Source organism: Camellia sinensis, chromosome 7 (genome assembly GCF_055761805.1).
Source record: "Camellia sinensis isolate YWXY chromosome 7, ASM5576180v1, whole genome shotgun sequence".
NCBI classification, from domain to species: Eukaryota; Viridiplantae; Streptophyta; class Magnoliopsida; order Ericales; family Theaceae; genus Camellia; species Camellia sinensis.
Genome location: NC_138967.1, coordinates 92,638,098 through 92,663,137, shown reverse-complemented (window position 1 = coordinate 92,663,137; position 25,040 = coordinate 92,638,098). Strand labels below are relative to the sequence as shown.

At 34.8% G+C, this 25,040-nt stretch overlaps 1 protein-coding gene across 1 annotated transcript; it reads right to left on the bottom strand.

Moving 5' to 3' along the window:
- Positions 1-8,581: 8,581 nt before the first annotated feature.
- On the bottom strand, positions 8,582-24,545 carry LOC114293010 (gibberellin 20 oxidase 1-D-like). Its single transcript, XM_082877099.1, has 4 exons — positions 24,496-24,545; positions 15,033-15,530; positions 13,504-13,825; positions 8,582-8,845 (listed from the first exon to the last, which is right to left on the bottom strand). Exons 1-4 carry the CDS (start codon positions 24,543-24,545, stop codon positions 8,582-8,584), a joined length of 1,134 nt encoding a protein of 377 aa, XP_082733225.1.
- Positions 24,546-25,040: the final 495 nt, after the last annotated feature.

Below are 25,040 nucleotides of genomic sequence, written 5' to 3'. Positions count from 1 at the left end.
TTCCAATAATATGTTCTAAGTTCATTTTGGGCTCTTTCATAACTAGGTATATAACTAAACCATATTTCAACACCCCAAGTCGGCAAGCTAACTCACATCAACACCTATTCCTTAAATCCAACACACTCTAGAACCATCCCCAAAATTAGCACACAACACTACACGAGTATTACGATGATTCGCAATACCCAGCCTCTACTTAGCGATAACCCACTAACACCATCCACATAGTACAGAGCAACAATACAATCCCTTAGGCCAACTAACAGTTCCTATCTCCTATCAAGTAGTCACTTCACAAATTTATTTTATTATATTATTATTATTATTTATTTATTTTTTTGTGAAACAACTACAAGGCTAGCATGATTCACGTCAAGGTTACATCAACCAACAATCACGCTGTCATATTCGACCTCAAGAGTCCGCCTGAAACCAATAGTCAAACCATTTCTATATAAGATTTTCAAAAGTAATGATCATGAGGCATATTCCAACCATTCATTCCAAAGACACCGCTAACATTCCCACAAGAGTAAGGCACCCAAGAATAAGTTTCAAGACTAAAAACAACAACAGAAATATCCTCCACACTAGCTACTTCCTCCAAGGAAATAGTCTAATCAAGAAATATATAAAATACCATCACTAACAAATGCTTTCAATTAAAACTAAAGGTAAGGAATCGTCTTCTTTTAGCAAGGGAAACTAAGTACCCTCGAATCCGAGCTAACTCCAAACATTCAAGATTAGGCAAACATAAAACCAAGCGCAATGGTAATGCTACACCGACCCACTAGCAACCTAAAATCTCCTCCATGCTCACAACATCATGGGAAAACTAAGTCAAAAGCTTATGCTCCCAAAAAAAATTAAGATAACTCTTACTCGAGGAAATCTCTACATGTGCACCCCAACTAGTGACTAACTTAACATAACTCTACCTTATAGATGAGATACAGGCACCAAAGTTTATCTTTACACAATTATTAGAAGCTATCTCATCACAAACACTTCTAAACCCAATTAAAATACTTACATACACCTTTAACCATTATAAAACTTTTAGCTCATAGTCAAAAGCAGCCATGGAAGAATTAACATCAATGATTCTCAAACCATCAGGCACAAATTTTCTTGAGGACATACCGATTCGACTTCACTAATCCTTAAGTCACTATCTCCACCACTAGAGATTCAACACCATTATTACAACCTCTATCACTTACTATACACAGTCTAATTTACCTCACGACTCTACATTTAACTCACTTTCTAAAAACAAATTCTCTATTGGATCCCAAATTAGCCAAATTTTTAATCAATTAGTCTCTGTTCACTCATCACAATCCCCCTTGTGCCATAACCACTCACACTACCACAAAGGATCCGGAAGTATTATTGCTTCTCAAGACATACCAACCACCACTAGGGCAAACCTATGCCAACACCTAACCCATGGGACACACACTAAGGTGCTCCACTCAAGATTTTCATGCTCTACATGCCATTTAAACAAGTATTTACACAAATATCTACTTTCACATAAGACAATCCACATTATCATGCAATCATAGAAAGCACATGCAGGTTACCTTTCTAACACACTAGCTAATCCCATGGCAATCAAGGACCTCCAATTGGAAAAAAACATTGATCAAATGCCTTTCCAAAAGGATCTCGATGAGTGCAATGGATAAAAGCTATATCCCAGAAGTTAACCCCATACACATATAACCACATACATACACAAGGCACACAAGGTACACAAACATTCCATCCTAGCCTAGGAATCCCATTGTGACAAAAGTCACTTCCCACGAGCCTAAGGTATTCGAACCTATTGCTCTAATACCAATCTGTAATGCCCTGGAGAAATATCTCTCAACTCCCTTGATACCTTAATACAAACAACAATAATACAAGTATACATATAACAAATATTAACAATAATACAATCCACTAACTCCTCTTTCCAATTGAACTATCTCAAAATAAGTCATTGTTAAATTACATTCATATACAAGATAAATTTCTAATTCCTCTATACAAATAGTCCATACAAGATAATCCAAGCCAAATCATAAAACATCAATAGAAAAGCATCCATGCCTTCATCTAACTTCATATCATATATCCACACTTGCGAAGGTGCCTCAACATCATTTCCTGAAAATTTGTTAGCTTTGGGGTGAGCGAAAGCTCAGTAGGTGATGTATTTAACAAATTATATAATCATTTGAAAAACTTATGCTCATGCAATGCAATTCAGGGGAATGCATGAAATGAATATAAAGCAATGCTAGAGTATGCTATTGATAGGATGCAAATGCATTGAACATATCTCATCTTTTCCACATTCTCATTGGATGGTAACTCAGCCATGACATCCACAGGTAAGAGCCCAAAATCAAACATACATAGACAATTATAGTCATATATAGAAAATAATCCCACATTTGCCGACTCCAAAAACGGCGGGCGATGGGCTCCCAAAACACCACAACCTTCCAGATTTGCCAGCTCCATAAAAGGCGGGGATGTGGACACCCAAAACCATCCGTTTTTCCACATTTGCCGGCTCTTGAAATAGCCAGCTCATGGACACCCAAAACATTTTTCTACATTCGTCCAGCGATATACGCCGACAGGACAATTGGGCACCTTGGCTCCCCGCGCGGGTACCAATTACAATACGCAACTCAAATCCAACCCGACTCACTACCCGGACTCATAGGCTAATTACCACCATTTTTAACTTTTAACCACTGGCACAAAGGTAATACCAAAAGAAATGCACAATGCATGTGATGCATGAATTTGTAAAGAATGCACAATTTTCCTAAGATGATATCAATTCACAATAGTGCAACTTTTCCCATTTCATAAATGAAGGCATTTCCATCATCATTCATTATCTCATCTCAAGTTCAACATCAAAAGGGAACTTCCAAACTTGCATTTCAAACCCAAAACCAAGTAATTACAGTCAATTTCATATTTTAGAAATTAATTGAGTAAATTTTTTTTTTTATAAATTAAGTCTGAAAATTAGGGTTTGAGAAAAATGAGAAAAATTGGGGTCTTTCTCTCCATTACGAAATTGAGGCAATCAACAATCATAAACAATGATATTCCATCATAATAAGTGTAATTCCTTCAACAATCAAAAAATTTCACCCTCATTGTTCTCAATCTTTAGTCAACAAGCTCAAATCAATACATATATATATATACATGAATAGCTAATGAGATTACCACATAAGCTACTCAAATTGAAGATATAAGGATTTAAAGACACCCTTACCTCAAAATTGGAAGCAAGGAAGCTAGATCAGGAACATTTTTTCAAAAATCAAAAATCTGATCGGTTAAAAATGTTGATCTTCTCTTGTTCTTCATATTTGATGCAAGATCCATGGTGGATTGTTGGTAAAAATGGATGAAATCAAAGTTTTGAGGGCTAGGTTTTCGGACATGGAGAATGGGAGAAGAAGAGAGAAAGACAAAGTAAGGTTTTTGGACCAAAAAGTCACTTTATAATGTCTGTTAGCGACTTGGTCACTCAAGCGAAGGAAGCTTGGCTCGAGCATGGAAAAGAAGCTCCCAGAATATTTGAAAATCGTACAGTTCACTCGAGCGAGCATGCTTCCAGCATTAAAACTCAAAATTCAAACAAGTATAACTCTCTCGTTCAGACTCCGTTTTATGTCGTTCTTGTGTCCAAATCGAAGGCCCATAAACAAGATTTCCAATGGTTCTGGCCTCACATTCAAATTCAAAGTGTGGAAGTAGAAAAAGGCAAAAGAGTGAAGATTGGTCCAAAACAAAAACTCAAATTTGGGATTTTTGATCTAATCTCGCCTAAATACCATGTTAAGGCTTCAATCAAGGTTCCAAACATCACCCAAGGATCCACAATTAAAATATTTAAGGTTCACTTGCCAACCTATCAATGCCAAGAGTCCAACAAGCATGCAAGTTTTAAGGTGACAGACACAAATTTACACCAATCCGGTACGAATTAGAATCCGAGTCATTGCAGTAACTTTATAAAGATATGTTCAAACTATATTTACTTTTGAAATTGTTATATGATTGGTTTATTGGAATGTTATTTTCCTTTAATGACTGAAGTTTTTCTTTGAATTGTGTTTGTGGCATCCAATAGTGAGGCCCTTGCCTGGGGATAACAATACTATGGCCCATTGATTAATTGGCCCTTGCCTAGGGAAAACAATACCATGGTCCATTGACCCTTGCCTGGGGTAAACAATACCGTGACCCATTGATTAATTGAAACACAGAGATCTCTAATGTTAGACCTTCGTAGTCACATTGACTATAGAACATTAATTGACCCTCATGGTCCTATTGATCGACCCTCATGGTCCCATTGATCAACCTTTGTGGTCCCATTGATATCGAAATATTGTTACTTTATTGGATGCATCATTTGAAAAGACTATAGTTATTGTGCTATTATTGGCTCATTGCGAATTAAATTGCAATGGGAATTGTATTGAAACATCATCGAACAGTTTAACTCCTTTATTCTGTTATTACTCACTGGGCCGTAGCTTACTATTTATATGTATATGTAGGTGAGCAAACTGAGCATCAAGGATAGAGAAGCCTCAGAGTCTACCCATGTGTTAGCCATTTTGAAAGCTCCTTGGTTGGAGTAAGCTTAAGCTTGAGTGGAGCCAACCAAGACAAAATCCCTATTGTGATACACTTTTTATTTTGTATTTTTTGTTTTGTTATTTGGGGGTTATTTTGAACTTAAACCTATGGATGTATTTTTGGATGTTTGAATCATGTACTAAGTGCTAAGGATTAATATTGTGATACACTTCCGCTAAGCCCCATAAATTATATTGAGATTGATTTTATTTATTGAGACCGTAAGTAATCTCAGGATTACTGACCAATCATGACACTAAACCTATAGGGGCGGGTTCAGGTTGTGACAATGACACACCTATGCTAGGTCCAGAATGGGTCCATGAAACGTTGGAGAAGGTCTCACTTATCCATAAAAGGTTGGTTTTGGCTTAATGTCATTAGAAGAGCTATGCCAATCGAAGGAGGAGACCCCTGTCTTTTGAGGTAGGGGATCACGTGTTTCCAATAATATCATTGAGATGAGGTTTGATGAGATTTGAGAAGTTGTCTCCCAGATTCATTGGGACCTTTGAGATTCTAGAGTGGATTTGGAGAGGTAGCTATCATTTGGCCTTGACGCCCCAACTTTCCAAGGTTCATGACATGTTTCAGATTTGTTTGCCCCGGAAGTACGAGCCTGATCATTTATACGTGTTGGATTGGACTGATTTAGAGGTAGGTGAGGATGCTACATATGAAGAGAGACCAGTTCGGGTGTTAGATACTCGGGGATCAAATCTTGAGGAGCAAGACTATTCCATTGGTTAAGGTGTTATGGTGACACCATGGAGTCGAGGAGGTGACTTGGGAGCGTGAGGCTAAAGTTAGTGAGAAGTACCGAAATCTGTTTGTTGATGTGTGAATCTTTTGTGCTAGATTTTACTTGGATTGGAATATATAAACATTATGAATGTTTTGGAGGATTGTAATCATAGTATTTTGGAATGGATTGTTATGTCTATCTATCATTTGTTAACATGAGTTATTGTTGTTGTTAATGATTTATTAGGTTGCTATTGCATTGGTTAAATTTTGTAGACGAAATTATCTATAGGGGGAAGATTATAGCAACTCAGGTTAAAACCTGACCCTTTTGTATTCTTGGACTGAAATCTAGTGATCATGGTTGTTGTTTATGATCTTTGTTGCCTTGTTGTAGTGTGGATTGGTTGTTTAGAGTTATTTGGATGTGTTGTGAACAGGTTGAGGGTTTGTTTTTCAAAAGAGTTTAAGTCTGTTTTTTTTTTCAGGTTCGCTCGAGCAGTTTCTCCTTAGCTCGAGCAGTCTTTGGTTCTTTCCAGTATCTGTGTTTGTGATTTGAACTTCTAGGAGGAGGTTGTTCTTCCCTCGAACCATGGGTTGGTCGCTCAAGTGGTATTTTGTGTCTGACGCTTGAGCTACCTTTCTTTTGCTTGAGTGGTATTTTACAGGTCTAAGCTAGTGGGAAGGTGTCATTGTGCACTCAAGCCTTGAGTTCTTCTCTAGAGCGGTTCGTTGTGTTTGATGCTCGAGTAGTTCCTTATGTTTGACGCTTGAGCGGTGTTTTGGTCGCTCAAGCGGTCTATGTTTATATCTATATAGGAAAAAAAATCTTTTCAGTCACTTTTTGATCTCTCTCTCTCTCTCTAAAAGTTAACGTTACCAAATTTCTTCACTATCTCTCTCTAGTTCTTGTCTAAACACCCCAAATACACCCAAATCCATTGATCTCGTTGCCATAGTGCTTTGGAGAAAATTGTAGAGCTCGTAAAGGTGCACATTCTAATTGGAAACATTTTCATTTTTAACTTCCTCAAAAGTTCGGTCTTGTTCTCCTCTTCTTCTACTCCTGAGATAGGGATTTCTTTAACCTCCTTGTATGATTCTTGGCCTCGTTATGTGTTCCTTGAAAAGTATTGTGATTTGGGAGTTGTGGGTTTGATTTAGGGTGTGGTTTTGGGAATATAAAAGAGGGATTTTGAAATAGATTCATGGGAAATGTTGTAGAAATGAGTATATTGTTGAGTTGTGTTGAAATATTTGGAATTTCTCCTTTAAATGTGTTTTTTGAAATAAATAGATGTTTTGTTAGAAAACATTGGTTTTCTCCTAAGAATAAAGGAAAAGATATTGATGATGAGAGTGGAGTTGGATATGTATTATCACTCCTATATTGAGAATATGAAAGTATAACTGTTGTTGGAGATTTATCTTTTGTATAGAGATATCTGTTTTGGGCTATCGGTGGAGCATACCTTTGATTGTTGTAGAAATTGCATGAGGATTAGGTTAATTGAAACTAAATACTCATATATCTTGCATTGAACATTGTTTCATATTCATACATTGAAATTTTATCGTTTTGAGAAAAAATGGTGAATACCTTGGTGAATCTAATTAAGGGGTGTGGTCGTGGTATTATCCATGTGGGCCTGTGTGTCCTTAATGAAAGTACAAAAACATGTGTGGTTAGGTACTAATCCTTCTGGTTAGTACCGGTAAAATGGCTTTTGGTAGTACTTGTATAGCCAACTGGCAGACACGTATCTAGAGATTCCCCATGTTGTGTATCCACTACCTTGTTTTTTGTTCTAAAAAGTATTATTTTATGAATTGATTTATAATTATGATATTACATTGTTTTGAAAGAGAAAGTGTGATGATTTGGTAAATGGCATGCATATGTATTGACCTTATGACTATGTTAAGCATCATACAATGTGTTCAAGTATTCTCTACTGGGCTTTAGCTCACCCTATGTGGAAACCATCTTTCAGGTGCTGATGGTATGCCTCCGCCAAGGACTTAGCTTGGGAGGATCGTGGAGCTAAAAGTTTATTTTGCTTTACTTTTGTTGTAAATATTTGTTGCACAAGCCTCGGGCTTTTTACTTGTTTGGGTTAACAAAGCATCAACTTGGAAATATGTAGCCACTAAGGCATGAACCTATGTGTATTTCCTTTCATTTCCTTGCATTGATATATGACACATGCTATAGATTTAGGATCTAGGGTTTATCAATGTATAATTGTATGTGGCATCTTCTGTAATATTTTCAAGAGAGTTAATGAAAGAATGAAACATTATTTGTTTTCACACGTTTAGCTTACTTTGCGAAATTATCTATTGTTAATTATTTTGTTGCGTTACAACTTGACTCGACGTGACTTGATTATATATAGTTTTAGTTTGATTCAAATCATCTGAAAAAAGTAAATAAACCCAACTTGAATGCATTTTATTCATAATTTTTGTTTTATTGTTGTTGATCTGTAAGAGATTATTTATAGCATCTCCAATGGACTCTTTAAATGAGGTTTGTTAGCTATTATAGTTAGCATTATCATATTTTAGTTCTTTCAACATGCTAGCTATTACAATAATGGTTTTAACAAAATTTGTCAAGGTTAGCAACATTTGAAGAGTTAGAAGGCTCTTTAAACAATTTGCGTGTATAGATAGGTGAAATAAAGAGAAGCGTTGGAGTACATAAATGATAAAAGAAATAGAAAAAAAAATAAGAAATTATCTTTTTTATAGTTTAACTAGTCAGAATTGAAGAGTATAGTTAAGTTTCTCTTACAAATATTTTGAGGATTATATAATTAGTCAACTATTTACATAAAAAAAAAAATTATTTAAGAAGAAATCACTTATTATTTAGTCAAAGCAAACATACTTTTTATATTTAACTTCTTTTTAGCCAAATAGATTGTTTGAAGATTGCCAAACTAAGGACATTTAGAAAAAAATATTTAGGAAAAAATATAAAATGCATATTAAATTCATTTTTATTTAAATTCACACCACACTAAATTTACAATAGAGAATTTTTTTCCAAGCACATATCACCACTGTAAAAATAAAAAATAAATAAATAATGTGAAATAAATAAAAAAAATGTGAAGATTCTATTATTTTTCTTGGACTATCTTCAGTTGGTTTTGCATTGAAGCCAATTTGAGAAGACGTCAATGGTATCTACGTCAACTCTGTAATGCTTTTGAGTGAATTCAAGAAGAGTTGGCCAAGTGAAGTCGGGATATATCCTTGGATTTTGACTATTCACCAATCCATTAGGTGGGCTCACCACTTTGTCCATGTTTGGAGACAAAAAGAAGGTTAGAGACTTCCTTGGAACTTGTTTGTTTACCACTGCTCTGTGCAAGCAACTCTTGTAAATTCCATTTGATAGAGCCTGAAACATTTTCAAACTTTTATGTATTGAAATTCAAACTTAAGCTAATAAACTTTATTAGAAAAAGTTTAATAAGATTCTCATATATTTTGAGTTTGTCACATGATTGAACACATGGTCCTCTATTTCTAAATTCAAGTTTATCCTCAGCTTTCTGAAACCATCACTAACATTGGACATAAGGTCTTTTGTCCCTAAATTTTCATGTTCGTCTCTCAATACATCCTCAATTATTGAATTATATTATGAGATTCTCACATGATTCAATAGTTAAGAGGAGTACATTGAGACACAAAGACAAAGGGATTAGATGACAAGGAATCCATAGCCATGTCAATCATTCAGCAACGTTATAGAGTCAGAAAAATGGTCGTTAAAATCATCTTTGGCGATGAAAAAAATACCTCGATCGCCAAATATGTTTTTTTTCTTGTAGCGGTCATATAAAATACAATTTGTAAAAAAAAAAACAAAAAAATCATATAGAATGTGTAGACGTCCTCGAACGCCCCGGGAGGGTTAAGTCCCGTTCTGTTCATTTGGGGTCACTACAGCTCGGACTCTCAAATCGTCACGGTTCTTAATCTGAACCAAAGAGTCCAAATCCGGCAAATCGTTTTGAGAAACAGATTTTTGAAAAGAAGTGCCAAACATGGACTGCTTTGCCAGATACAGAGTCGCCACCTAAATATTTTTTATGGGGGAATTTAGGAAACCCTGACTCGACTCGGTGCCGAAGGCCACATGTCCGTCATCACCGGAGTTGTCTCGGCTCGGGAGCTTGGATACGATCGGGGAAGGTCAGCTATGAGCACCCCCTTTCGCCCGGTCCGAAGACCGGCCTCTACTAACCATGATATCCGACTTTGAAAACGTTATGTGTTCTTATACCAATTATTAGCCTAGAATTACTATGTTATGCGCGCAGCAAACAAGTATAGACTAGATTGCCTAATTTGGAAATAAGCATTGCATATCCGTTTGTTTTGGAAAATGTTTTGGATTTGCTACTCGCAAGTAGGCTAAAATGCGGATTTCAACGAGTTTTTCCAACTCAAGCAATCCAACCTCCACCCACAGGTATTAAAACAGTTTAACACATAAGCATCTAGCCACATGGTAAACATACTGTTATGATAGCATTCACACGCATGCGGTATGCTAAAGCATTAAAATACTTACATAGTACTCCGTGCCAAAACAAAGAACTTGTTAGCAAACATGTATGATCCAAGTCCATGTTAAGTGCCTAATGCATCGCATACAGAATGTTGCTAGGATAGGCTCGGCTAACCTAATCATGGTATGTGAAAATGCACAACTATCACATATTCAGTTTGGGAATTGAAGTACAGATGTAGTTAGTATGATGCGCCGAGCCTAATGCATGTAATACAAATGCATGAATGCACGCATGCATAGCATAAGGTATGCTAAATTAAACATGCCCTAATCTACCATCAAAGCAGGTAAATAAAAGGGAAGAAAGAAGTGGGGGTTGGAAGACATTCACACACTCACCCACACTTATTACAGATTTGCCCTCACTCGGAGGGACCGAATAAATATTACAAATTAATTAACTACGCAAGCTAATTAATATTACAAATCAATTAATTAACAAATTAACTAATCTAGGAAAACAGTAAATCGCCTCGGGAAGCGTGCCACCATGCATGGGCTGCCTCTGTTTTCCTTCCTTCACTCCTCTAGAGGTTGTCAAAACCTCAAGACTGCATCCCTGGACACTGGGGAGTGTCACCGGCTGAGTGGAATTACCACCGGCAGTGGTGTGCGGCCATCGGCACAAAATAAAGCTGCCGGCAGAGAAATTGTTGCCGGTCGGCACCTTACACTGCCGGTCGGCAGAGTATTCCTGCAGAACCTGCAACTCACAGCAACAGAGGGCAAGGCAAAGCATGGCAGCACAATTCAAGGCATATATGCATCAATCATGTCCCTTATCATGGCAATGACTCAAAGGGGCATGTACCTCGATTCTCAGACCACCAATCACGCATTTCCATGCATGATGGCCCAAAGAACCAAGTATGCAACTTTGATTTCAAATGCAATGCAAACCAATCAAACAAAACAAGGCCCAATTCCTATCATCAAGTCAAGGAACAAGGCATGCATGCAAGATGCAATGCAACCTAGGCATACAAACTAAGGATGCAACATGGCATGGTGACAAGCTTATGCAAACATACAAGCATACATATGGCAATGCAAACTAATGCTAAGGTGGTCTTATACATGAATTAGGCAGCTTTAATAAGGCCTAAAACAGTGGCCATAATGCCCAAAAATGGAGACCAAAACACATGCACACATACATATGATTAAGGCCCAACACTTAGGCACAAATTAGACAACCCTCAAGCACACTTGAAAGGGACAATCATGAACAATTAGCATGCAACATGAGCTCTAAAATCATGCTAAAACAAACTTCAAGAATCACTTAAATGGCATTCAAATGACTCGAAACAAAAGCATGCATAAGCCCCAAAACATGGAGCATTGCTACACAAGCTTACAAAGCATTAAAGAGACATGCAAGGCAATCAAACAAGCATGGAAATGGGACTGAAATGGCATATAGGATGATCCCAAATCACCAAAACAATGCAAAGATGGCATGCTACACATGCACATGCTCAAGGCTAACAAGCCCAAATACAAAGGAGCTATATCAAGCATGCCAAAATCAACCCAAACAACCTAGGACAGACCTAGAACATGTCAAGATAAGCACAAAATCTTCACAAATGTAAGCCTAAAACATGCTAGAAACAAAGGCACACAACCTAAGACATGTTAAGGCATAACAAGGCATTACAAGGCAACTATGCTAAGCATGCATGGAGTACCAAAACCAACTTAAAATCATGCTATATTATGGATATATAAGCATGAAAAACAACCTAAACATGCTCAACACACACTCAAGCATAATGCTCTCTCAAGAGGCCAAAACATGCCCTTTTCAAGGACAACAAGGAGAGGGTGTGGCCCTCTCCTTCTTGGGACTTCAAAGCATCATCTTCACCACTGAAATCCCTCAAGATTTCAGTGGTGAAGAGACCTCAACACCAAAATCCCGGAGCTAGCACAAAATGGCTCAAAATGAGGCCTTTCAAGGCCTAAGGGGGATCAACAACCCTCAAACAACAAAACACTCTTAATAAACAATAAAGATGGCCTAAAAATAGAACTTTTTTATGTTATACAATAAGCACAAAAACAGCTCTAAGATAGGTAGAAAATCAATGCAAAAATAGGGAATAAAGGGACTAGAATCTCACCCTTGAAGACCCCTTCACAAATGGTGCTCCAATGGCCTCCTTTAGCTTGAACCCAACACCAAAATTTCAAAACAAACCCCTTAGAACCTCAGCTTCAAGAGGAAGGTGAAACACTAGGTGTTTGTGTGCAATAGTAAGACACAAAACACCTAGAGTGCAAAAGAGAGGGAAAGAGAGATAGAAAAATGTATGTAACTCAAACCCTAGAACTAGAGCTCAACAATGGCTGTCTAAGCTCTCAAAATATCCTAAGTCTCCCCTCTAAGTCTCTTTTTGCAACTAGAGAGAGCTTCTCTCTATATTGTCTTGTAAAGCTTACAAGACAAGCTTTACAAGAGAGAGATCCCTCCATACACGTGTATGGAGGGGAGAAAAAGCAAGACAGCTGTCTAAAAATATCTGCAAAAGCAGATGAACAGCAAACGGCCGGCCAAAAATGCCATCTTGGCCAAAAAGAGTGCCGGCCGGCACTAAATAGTGCTGACCGGCAACAAAGAGTGCCGGCCGGCAAACTATATTGCCGGTGGATACAAAAACCAGCCGGTGGCCTCTAGCCACTGCCGGTGATGGGTGGGGATGGTCTACAAGCCCTACCCTACCTCTCAAAGGCAAGATGCAAGTGTTTGGTGTGAAACCAGACACTAAACGGTCGAGTTCGGGGATCCTGAGGCAAGGCGCGCGAGCCGAGACCTCCGGGAACTCCAAACAAACACAAACATGGGTAATCACCGAGTGTTCAAACGGTGACGTCCAAGTCTTGAGGACGGTCAAAAATGGGGTGTCTACAGAATGATACGACATTTTGCAATCCTTTCATTTGAAGAGAAAACACCCATCATTGTAGCCAAATTTACAAAAATATTATTGCAACATCATTATGTATAGATTGTTAAACAAATTCTATTTAACAATAGTTTTTTATATACATAAAAATTACCAAATAATTATGTCATATAATTAAATGTCATTTTAATAGAGTCACATAAATCTGTATATAAATTCTATATATTTGTGTTTGTTTATTATTACAGTTTTGGAAGACTGGATCATTTGTTCCTAAATATTGGTGTCTCCCATCCCAAAACATTTATAACTATTAGATATGTTTTGAGATTTTTGAACCCTCACATGATCCAATGACTATAGGTGTTTTGGGGGCGAGAAACAAGGATGACAATCGGCAAGACGGGCGAGAAAACTTTGTCCGCGCTTTGCTTTCTCATCGAGGATGAGAAAATTGTCATCCTAATTTTAGAGTAAGAGGAAACTTAGCGCTTTTTGGTTACTTTCTAGACTATTTTTCTATTCATAACCTTTTCCCTATTCAACATTTGTATATGTACTCACCATGAATGTGTCTCCAATGTTGACAACAAAAGCTTGTGAATTGGGAAGAATGGAGTGCCATTGTTGATCAACAAACACTTGAAGTCCACCAACATTGTCTTGATGAAGGATAGTGAGTGAGTTTGGATCACAGTGAGGACCAGTTCCAAGAGTATCATGAGCTTTAAGGCAAGGAGGGTAGTTGTTTAATCTCATTATTGACTCATTTCCTTCAAAGAATTCTCTTAAATAGGCTGGGCCCACTCCTAGGCTCATCCCCAATAGCTCCATGATTCTAAGTGAAAGAGTGTTCATTGCTTCACAATAATCTTGGTATATCCTTCTACGAAAACACAACAAGCAACAAAAACAAAAACAAAAACAAAAACAAAAATGCTAGTTTAGCTAACTAATAAATTGAGAGAGATAGACATGGTTCTGAATAATTAAGGGTGTTTTTATTTTTATATTGTTGGTTGCTTAGTTTTGTGTTTTCATTTTTGAGAAAAAAAATTAATAATAAAAACAAAAAAAATATTTAATGAATTGTTACATTCTATTTTTGACCAAGTACTTTTTTTGTACTCTTCGTTTTACAACATTGGTAAAAAAAAAGAAAAAAAAATCCTAATAAAAAAATTCTTTTGAAAATGGTTTTCATTAAGAAAATTTCAAGACTCACTTTAAAAATCTAATGTTTTTAAGTGGGCATGTTAAATTCAAAACAAAATCATCTTTAGTAGTGAAATTAACGCAATTACTTAAAATAATTTAAAACGGTACAACTATAAGAAATCTAGTACCTCTCTTGGTATCCATTGATAATATTCTTTTTCACTAAATTATATTTTGATTTTTTAATTTAATTATTGTATCAATTTGATGTCAATAAATTCAATTGTATTATTTTGCTCTTAAAATTTTTGCTTTGTATTTTGAGAAAAAAAAAAAGCAAGAAAAATATGATTCATTCAAAAAGGAATAAATAATTTCAAATCCGATGTTAGCCCCTTAATTACTCTGAGATATGTCACACTTGATTTTAGTTCAACATCTAAAGGATTGTTATGAATCAGGGTAAATTGACATAATGTAAAAAATTCAAAAATAAAACTATAGTAATCAAATTAATGCAAAACACAAATTACATAGACTGTGGTTCCTTTTTTTTTGCTAATAAACATATATATTTGAAAGCCTTTTGAGGAAATTTTCCTAATACTTACTTTTGAAAAACATAAAAAAAAAAAAATTATAAAAATATAAATAATCAGAGATACTATGAAGCGCGGAAAGTTATTTTAAAATCTACCCTGAAATAACTATATAGTGTAGATTTAAAGTTGATGGGACGTGGACCACAAGGAAAACGATTATTATTCATAAATATGTTTCTTTAGATGTTTTTTATGAGTTTATAGCATGGTTGAAAATAATATTAGACTAAATGGCATTTCTAAATTTTTCAGTGCTTTGTTTTCAAAACACTGAAAAATGAAAACAAAGAAAACAAAAACATAGCGAAATAGAACAACCTAAGTTTTTCATACCCAAATTGCCTAAAATCTTCACCCATTGTGCTGACCAAGTACTCTCCAACCACGTTTGATGATCCACCATCATCGCAATACCTGAAAGAAAGAGTTTCTTTCCATGGAAGCCTGGAAGAGTACCTACCAGTAAAGCTACTAGCATACCCATGATAATCTCCAACTTTTCTCTGAGCTCTCTGTTTCTCTTTCAATGACATATCAAAAAACAAGTCCATGTTCTTGTGAGCTTCATTGATAAGCTCTTTGCTAACTCCATGGTTTATGACTAAGAAGAAGCCATGTTTCTTGCAAGCCTCATCGACAAGTTGAATAGCTGTTGAGACGGAGAGGGGGTCACCAGAGAGGAAGGCTCCCAAGTCGATAGACGGAACGAGGAGCGGTGGTGGCTCGTGGAGGCTAGGTTTTTCATGGTCTGGCCATATGAATTCTAGAGGTATGTTGAGTTCGTGTTTGAGAAAAGATGCGTCGAACACAAGATGTTTTGGGTGGTTTAGCGGCAGAGATGATGGTGGTGGTGGGGGTGGTGGTAATGGAGAAGGAGGAGGCATTGGATTGGTGTTGTTAAGACTTGAGAGAGATGGTTGTAAAAGAGTGAGAGAGGACAGAGATATTGATGAAAGAAAAATGATATATAAATCCATTTTATAGACCCAATTTTTACACCCAGTGATGTGATAACAAAAAAATAAAAAATGCTAGGGGTCTCAAATATTTTACCAAATGCTCTACCAAATGTTTTACATAGGTGTGAGACCCACATAGGGTCCCACACCATGTAGGTCCCACACCCATGTCAGATATTTGGTAAAATATTTGGGATCCCTAACATTACTCCAAAAAAATTGGTTGATGATTAGATAATAAATAAGAGAGAGAGAGAGAGAGAGAGAGAGAGAGAGAGAGGAGTTAACCTAAATATTTTAATAAAGAATAATGTTGTGTGTACCAATTAATGTACCAACTAGTATACTAACAGATGATGGCACATTATTTTAGAGATTTTGGATATTTTTAATTTTTATAATAGGTGGGGTCAGTAATAATGGCATAATACTAGTTGGTACACTAGTTTGTACATTAATTAGTGCATATAGTACCACCGTTTAATAAAATGCCACATTATTAGATTTAAAAAAAAATGCCACATTATTAGATTTAAAAAGTGTATTTAATCTTTGGACAAGAGTAGCAATGCTATTGATGAAAAGTGAGATTAAATAACAATTTGAATTATGTTCTATCTATTAAATTCATTACGGGCCTTAATTTTATATAATTCGATTATTTTGTATTTTTAATATAGGTTATTCATGAAAAGAAAATTACATTGATTTTTAACAAAATAATTTTTTATTTGTTTTTAAAATATGAACAATAAATATTATTTCCAAAACAAATTATTCAGTTTTTGAAGATAAAAATGATAAAATTATATAATTATGGTTATCAAATTAATTTAATTTTTTTTCATAAATAATATATACATTAAAATATTAAAAATAAATAATTAAAATAGGGCCATAATGAACCCCGATGGAATTTGACTACAGCTTGATTTATTTAATTAACAATTATATAATATAAGTAAAAATATTATATCCTCTTTGAGGTTGAAAGTCACAATATAACTTTCTCATATTTTTTTGAATTTTTTATCCTTTAAAATACACATGTGATTTTGTGATTAGTCAAAAATCCAATATATATATATATATATATATTAATTTAATTTTTAAATCCACTCAATCATTGCCAATAGTATATTAGTAATATTTTCTTAAATTTTGTAATTTTAAAACATACAATAATGTAATTACAATTTTTAGTTTCAATAGTTATGGTATGAAATCTATATCTATATAAACACTTGTATCTATACTATAATACAAAAATATTATTGGTTAATTTCTAAATCCACTTAATCATTGCTAATAATATATCAGTATTATTTTTTTAAGTTTGTGTGGTTTCAAAAATGCAATGATTTAATTATTATTTTTAATTACAATGGTTATGATAAATATATATCTATATCTGTACTTCTGCTATACTATTATATAAAAATATTATTAGATAATTTTTAAATCCACTTAATTATTGTAAGTAATATATTAATATTATTTCCTTAAATTTTATGATTTCAAAACATGTAATGATTTAATTATTATTTTTAGTTTCAATGGTTATGGTATTAAATATATATCTATATTTACATTTCTATCTATACTATTATATAAAAATATTATTGGTTAAATTTTAAGCCGGTCTTAATTATTGTCAATAATATATTAATATTATTTCTTAAATTTTCTGATTTCAAAATATGCGATGATATAATTACTATTTTTCATTTCAATGATTATGGTATGAAATCCATATCTATATCTATACTTCTATCTATACTATTATATAAAAATATTATTAGTTAATTTTTAAATCCTCTTAATTATTGTAAAATAATATATTACTATTATTTCCTTAACTTTTGTGATTTCAAAACATGCAATGATATAATTACTATTTTTAATTTCAATGATTATGGTATGAAATTCATATCCATATCTATACTTCTATCTATACTATTATATGAAAACCTTATTGGTCAAATTTTAAATCCTCTTAATTATTGTCAATAATGTATTTATAGCAATTGCTTAAACTTTGTGATTTCAAAATATGCAATGATGCAATTACTATTTTTAGTTTTAATGGTTATGGTAGGCCCTGTTTGGTAGAGCTGTGGAAAAGTGCTTATAACTTATACCTAAACAGCTTATAACTTATAACTATGAACATAAGTTGATTTCTGACTTATAAATTAAGCATCTCCTGCCCCACTCAAAGAATAAACTGATTTTTGACTTCCAAAAAGCTATAAGCTATAAGCTATAAGCTAAACCAAACACATCAAAATAGCTTAAATTAAGCTGAAAGCTGAAATAAGCAGCTTTTAAACTGCACCAAATAGGCACGAAATTTATATTTATATCTACACTTCTATCTATGCTATTATGTAAAATATTATTGATTGATGTTTAAATGCTCTTAATCATTGACACTAAAAAGTTAGTATTATTTTCTTAAATTTTGTGATTTCAAAAATCCAATGATGTAATTACTATTTTTAATTTCAATGCATATGGTATGAAATATATATCTATATCTATACTTCCATCTATATTATTATATAAAAATATATTATTGACTAATTTTTAATCCTCTCAATTTTTGTCAATAATATATTAGTATTATTTCCTTAAATTTTGTGATTTCAAAACATGCAATGATATAATTACTATCTTTTAATTTCAATGGTTATGGTATGAAATCCATATCCATATCTATACTTCATTCTATAATATTATATAAAAATATTATTGATTTAATTTTTAAATTCTCTTAATTGTTGTCAATAATATATTATACTATTATTTCCTTAAATTTTATGATTTCAAAACATGCAATGATGTAATTAATATTTTTAGTTTCAATGTTGGTGGTATGAAATCTATACTTATATCTACATTTCTATCTATGTTATTATGGAAAAATATTATTGATTAATGTTTAAATCCTTTTAATCATTGCCAATTATATGTTAGTATTATTTTCTAAAATTTTGTGATTTAAAATATGCAATGATGTAATTACTATTTTTAATTTCTATGGTTATGGTATGAAATATATATCTATATCTATACTTCCATCTATACTGTTATATAAAAATACTATTGGTTAATTTTTAAATCCTCTTAATTATTATCAATAATATATTAGTATTATTTCTTTAAATTTTGTGATTTCAAAACATGGAATGATATAATTTATATTTTTAATTTCAATGGTTATTGTAACTCTCTGAAATAAATAACAATAATCCAACTCATAATATTACTTATAAATGATCAACAACATCATATCTTCTATTCCATTCATAACTTTGATCAATATAAAAGATGACATATGCAATATACATTAAAAAAATCTTGGATTTTGAATTCAAAGCATATGGTGGCCTGGATACATAAATTAAAGTAAAAATAAAACCAAATAATTATATGGCCTAATGGCTACAAGTTTCCAAGTCGATGCTTAGGTACTGCAAAATGAGTTCAAATCAATACAAGTAAAGCCTAAAGGTTAAACAAAAATAATTGCATCAATAAACAAAAATGAAGCCATTGGCTCCAAATCCTTCCAAGTTACGTCCTTAATGGAGGCATATCATCAACACCTGAAATTTGTTTTCCACATAGGGCGAGCCAAAGCCCAGTATAGATACTCTAACACAGTATATGAATCTTAGCAAAATTATAAGGTGAATGCACATGCATACCACTTGTCAAACATTCCTCTTTTTTTTTATTTGTTATTATTATTTTTATCTATAAACAATGCAATGCTAGATTATAAATTAGTTCATGAAAAAAATATCATTTTATAGCAGAAAACAAGGCAGTGGATACAAAACACTAGGAACCTCTAGGTATGTGTCTTCCAGCAAGATATACAAGCAAAAAGATCGGCACGTAATCGCGCGGCTTTCTAGACTTTTACTAATGACACGCAGGCCAACATCATAACCACAACTATACCCTCTAACCAGATTCACCAATGTATTCACCCATTTCTCTCAAAATAAATACATTTACAATGTTGAATATGAATTGATGCTCAATGCACAATGTATGAGAAATTAGTTTCAATTTGACCTAATCCTCATGCAATGTCTACAACAATCAAGACTATCCTCCATTGATAGCGCAAAATAGATATTTCTGTACAACAGATAGTTTCAAATCAAAATATATATTCTATCATTTTACAATGTGAATGATATTACATATCCAACTCCACCATCATTATCAACATAAGCAGTGTTGCAATCTTATAAAACCGAACATCATTTTCCATTTCCTTTCACAAATCCAAAATTTCCAAATTTTAGAACAAAATCCCCTTTTCTTACAAAATCCATTTTAAGAAAGGATATCCACCATTTTAACATATCTCAACCATAAACACATCCCCACAACCATTCTCAATAACCCATTAGGAAAACCCCTCTTTTGATTTCAAAATTAAGCCCTAGGTTTCCTAAAAAATCCCCAAATCACTAGCCCATTTCAAATAGCCAATAACTAAGCTAAAATTGATATTAAAGATAAAAGAAATCCCTACCTCAAAGTAGAAGAAAAGGGAGACCAAAAGGTAGAACTTGGGGAGCCGAAAACACTAACTCCTCAGATTAGAATGAAGCCCTCAACATGCTCAATCTTTTACTCCAAAGGGCTAGGGTGAGGAAACCAATGGATTAAGAGTATTTTGAACTAGAGATAGAGAGTGTGAAAGTTTTAGGGTTTTGAAATGTTTAGAGAGATAGAGAGATGAAAAAGTGACACAAAATGGCCTTCTCTCGGACTTATATATGCGCAGATCGCTCGAGCGACCAAAACACCGCTCGAGCGTAAGACACAATAAGTGACACCGCTCAAACGGCCAAAACCGCTGCTTTAGCGCACAATGACCCCCTCCAAGAAGTTCAAACCTGTAAAAGACAGCTTGAGCGAAGATATCACACTTCTAGTAGTTTTGCAGACTATAAAAGACCGGTTGAGCGAACAAGCAAAAATCTGGGCAACAACTCATTGAAAAACTAACTTCCCAACCTATTTCAAATGCAACCAAAATTCCCAATAGCCAAACTCAACAGGCAACAAGATGGAAATGAGATGAACAACAGTTAAGTATTTGGATTCTTGGATTCAAAACCAAGAAATGGGTTTGGTCTAAACCGAAATCGTAATAATCTCCCCCCTTAAGGAATTTTGTCACTGAAATTTAAAATCAACTAACATTCATGGAAAGTAAAACAAAACATATATCATCCAAACTTGTAACAAGGATACATTGAGTTTTGCAACACCAACTATTATAGTTCAATTCCCTAAAACATATACAATGTTTATATATATTACAACATAACTAAGATTTTCAACACAAGTCTCAAATATCGACAAATAGGTTTGGATACTTCTCACGGACTTTTTCCACATGCTCCCAAGTTGCCTCTTTAACCTTGTGGTGTCACCATAACACCTTAACCAATGGAATAGTCTTGTCTCGCAAGACTTGGTCCCGAGAGTCTAAAACCTGTACCGGTTTCTTCTTATACGAGGCATCCTCATCTACCTCTAACTTGGTTCATTCCAGCACATGTGAATGATTAGGCTCATACTTCCAAAGCATACAAATATGGAACACGTCATGAATCCTGAAAAGTTGGGGCGACAAGGCCAAACGGTAAGCTATCTCCCCAATCTGCTCAAGAATCTCAAAAGGTCCAATAAATCTAGGAGACAACTTTGCGCTCTTCCCGAATTTCATTAAACCCCGCCTCAACGATATCTTTAGGAACACGTGATCTCCTACCTCAAAGAACAAAGGTCTCCTCCTATGGTCGGCATAGCTCTTCTAGCAATTCTGAGCCGAAACCAACCTCTTATGAAAAAGCGTGACCTTCTCTATCGTTTTCTGGACAAATTCAAAACCTAACATAGGTGCGTCACCCACCTTGGCCCAACACACTGGAGATTTGCACGGTCCGCCATACAAGGCCTCAAACAGCACTATACCAATACTTGCCTAAAAGCTGTTATTATAGGCAAAGTCCGCCAAAGGTAAAATGCCTCTCCTACAATCCCTTAAAATCTTGAACCCAACCCCAAAGCATATCTTCTAAAATCTGAATGGTTCACTCGGATTGTCTGTCAGTCTGAGGATGATAAGCGATGCTAACTGTCAATCTAGTGCCTAAGGCATTCTGTAGGCTCTGCCACAATCGAGCCATGAGACGAGGATCTATATCTGAACCGATAGTCACAGGGACCCCATGAAGTCGAACTATGTCCCTAACATAAAGGTCACCAACATAATCTACCGAGTCACTCGTGTGCATAGATACAAAGTGTGCTGATTTAGTTAATTGGTCAACTATCATCCACACAACATCATTACCCCGTTGAGTCCTCAAAAGAACCATAACAAAATCCAACGTGACATGCTCCTATTTTTAGTTGGCTATAGGTAAGGGTTGTAACAAACCCGCTGGTCGCTGGTGATCGGCCTTCACTTGTTGACAAGTAAGGCACCTCGAGACAAACAAAGCTACGCTGCTCTTTATCCCCCACTAGCAAAACTGGCGGCTAAGGTCGTGATAGATCTTTGTGCTTCTCGGGTGTACCGTAAGGCAAGAATGGTGAAACTTTCAGAGTACCTCCTCCTTACAAGATTCTGGCATGAAAAGACGGTTCAAATACCTCATACTCAAGTCAAAATACATGTTTAAGTCCTTCTCCACCTTTCTACTAGCTATTGTGACAATCCTATTCTGTATTAAGCTTTTAATTGGTTAATTATATATGTGTTTATATGCTTAATATGAATCTGAATGCTAATTATGTGTCCTACGTATTTTTTTTGGATGCCTATCTGTTGATTGTAGACATATCAGTCACAATTTTTGCTATAATCCAAAATTGAGGGCTGTAGAGGTGCCAGAAACCAAAATTGATTAATTTATTGTGATCGATGTAATTTTTAGAGCCTATGGTGAAATTTAATTAAAATTTGATTCGGATTAAAATAATTAGATTAATTTGATTTAATTACGCCTATTTGATTAAGCTTAAGCTTTGGTAAGCCAATAAGATTAATGAGGCCTATATATATATATATATGATAAGCCATGTTATTTGAGCTCACACTTAGACATAAAATCTACTGGAGCTCTAGAAAGAGAGAGAATCATCCTTGTAGAGAGAGAGAGAGAGAAGAACAAAAACTTTGGAGAATTACTCAAGGATTGAAGAATGGAAGAAGACAACTCATAATCTTGCAAGAATTATTGTTCTTGAGGCCTCTAGGTAGGTTTTTGAACCTTAATTTATGAGCTTAAGTCAATAATTATGTGTATTCTAGAAGGCAATGAACCAAAATGCAAGAATTGAGCTTGGAATAAGGAAATTGGTGCTAAATCATACATGCATGCATGAATTTGTTATGATCTCTCATGTTTCTTGCATGAACTTTGTAATCCATGTTGAATTGGGAGTTGTCACTTAAATGCATTCATGAATCATAAAGTTATTAAGCTCAATTCCATGTTTTGAAAGTCTTGGAAGGGAATTGATGCATGTATAGAAGTTTGATCTTAATTTTGGCAAACCATAACACAGTTGAGCTCATCCATATGTATTTCCATGTAATTTCAGGAGTTTGGTTCAAACATGCAAGCATAGTTTTGTTAAGCTCCGTGATTATGAGCATCATTTGTACCATTTGAAATGGAATTAGAGTCAATAGGTTACATGCATGCATAATTCATGAAGGTATGTAACTTGATTGCATGAACTTTGAAGAACTTGAATTGGTTTTGGAAATTCGGGAGATGAACCGTGATTTTGGGACATTTGGTTTCACATTATCTAAGTTTTTATGGCACACAATGTTTTTCTACATTTTTGGCATCAATTTGCAACTTTGGAGCCTTTGGGGTTGTGTTTTGAAACTGAACTAGCTTGCTGGAAAACACAGAATTCGACCTGTCCGCTCGGGCGATTGAAGTTTCACTCAAGCGTGAAAATTTAGCTCCTAGAAGTTTTACAGAGATTTACACAGTGGCTTGAGTAGTAGATTTTACACTTGAACGAACCCTGTTTTGCAAGATTCCTCGCTCGAGCGTCGAAAATCTCGCTCGAGCGTGAAATTCATGCAACTAGTACTTTTTAGAGTTTTGCAGTTCGCTCGAGCGACCAAAGCTGCGCTTGAGCGGAGAACCCTGTTTCAGAAATTTTGAAAAGCTATTTTGTGTTTCGTTTTCCGTTCTCTTTCATTTCTAGGCACTCTTAGGCATGAATTGAGCATTGTAAATGAACTAAAAGGTTAAGAAAGAGGCCTAAGAGAAATAGTAAGTTAAGAATGGATTGAATCACTTGTGACCCAATGTGTTATGAAATGTGTAGGGTCAAGCGCAAGGACAAATCCATCGGTAGAACTCTGTGAGTAATATCTTAGTAAGGATATTTTGAAGTATGCTACTTTCTAAATGCCTACCTCTGAATAAGTGTCATGGAACTGTTACTTTGAATTGTGAATGAATGTCCGTTATACCAATGATTGAGTAAGGCCGTTTGACATAAAGGATTGGGCCAAAGGCCGTTTGACATAAAGAATTGGGCCAAAGGCCGTTTGACATAAAGAATTGGGCCAAAGGCCATTTGACATAAATGATTGGGCCATAGGCCGTTTGACATAAACGATTGGGCCAAAGGTCGTTTGACATAAATAATTGGGCTAAAGGTTGTTTGACATAAACGATTGGGCCAAAGGCCGTTTGACATAAATGATTGGGCCAAAGGCCGTTTGACATAAACGATTGGGCCAAAGGCCGTTTAACATAAATAATTGGGCCAGAGGCCGTTTGACATGAATGATTGGGTCAAAGGCCATTTGACATAAACAATTGGGCCAAAGGCCATTTGACATGAATGAATCGGGCTGAGGCCATTTGATAAGAATGAATTGGGCCGAGGCCATTTGATATGTTTGGGCTTGAGGCTGTTTGATGTACTACATAGAAACATGAATGGGCCCAAGGCCGTTTGATATGTCGGTTACAAATTTCATTCATGTCATTTCTTTATTTTGATATTATTCATTGAGCTTTAGCTCACTCTCATTTATATGCTTGTAGGTGAGCAAAGAGATGTCTAAACCTAGCCTCAGTGAAGAATGTGAGTGGAAGTCAGTTTTGTGGAGTCAGCTCGAATGTCTCACGCACGAGACTTTGTTTTTGTTCTTTTGTTTACTCCCTTTTTGCTATCTTGGTGAATACATTGGATCACCTATGTACATAAACTTTTGTTTGGCTGACTACATGTTTGAAGTTCCTGGATGTTCAAGATGTTAACTGTTAGTATGTGGTGTGAGTTATTATCAAGCATA

What these genes read in the sequence shown, in the direction of transcription:
- LOC114293010 (XM_082877099.1), bottom strand. Translation starts at nt 24,545, where the DNA reads ATGGCCTTTGACCCAATCATTCATGTCAAACGGCCTCTGGCCCAATTA. An exon ending in CGGCCTCTGGCCCAATTATT is followed by an intron (nt 15,531 to 24,495) that starts TATGTTAAACGG and finishes ATCATCTCTGCC; the next exon opens with GCTAAACCACCCAAAACATC. An exon ending in GAAGATTTTAGGCAATTTGG is followed by an intron (nt 13,826 to 15,032) that starts GTATGAAAAACT and finishes GTGTTTTCGTAG; the next exon opens with AAGGATATACCAAGATTATT.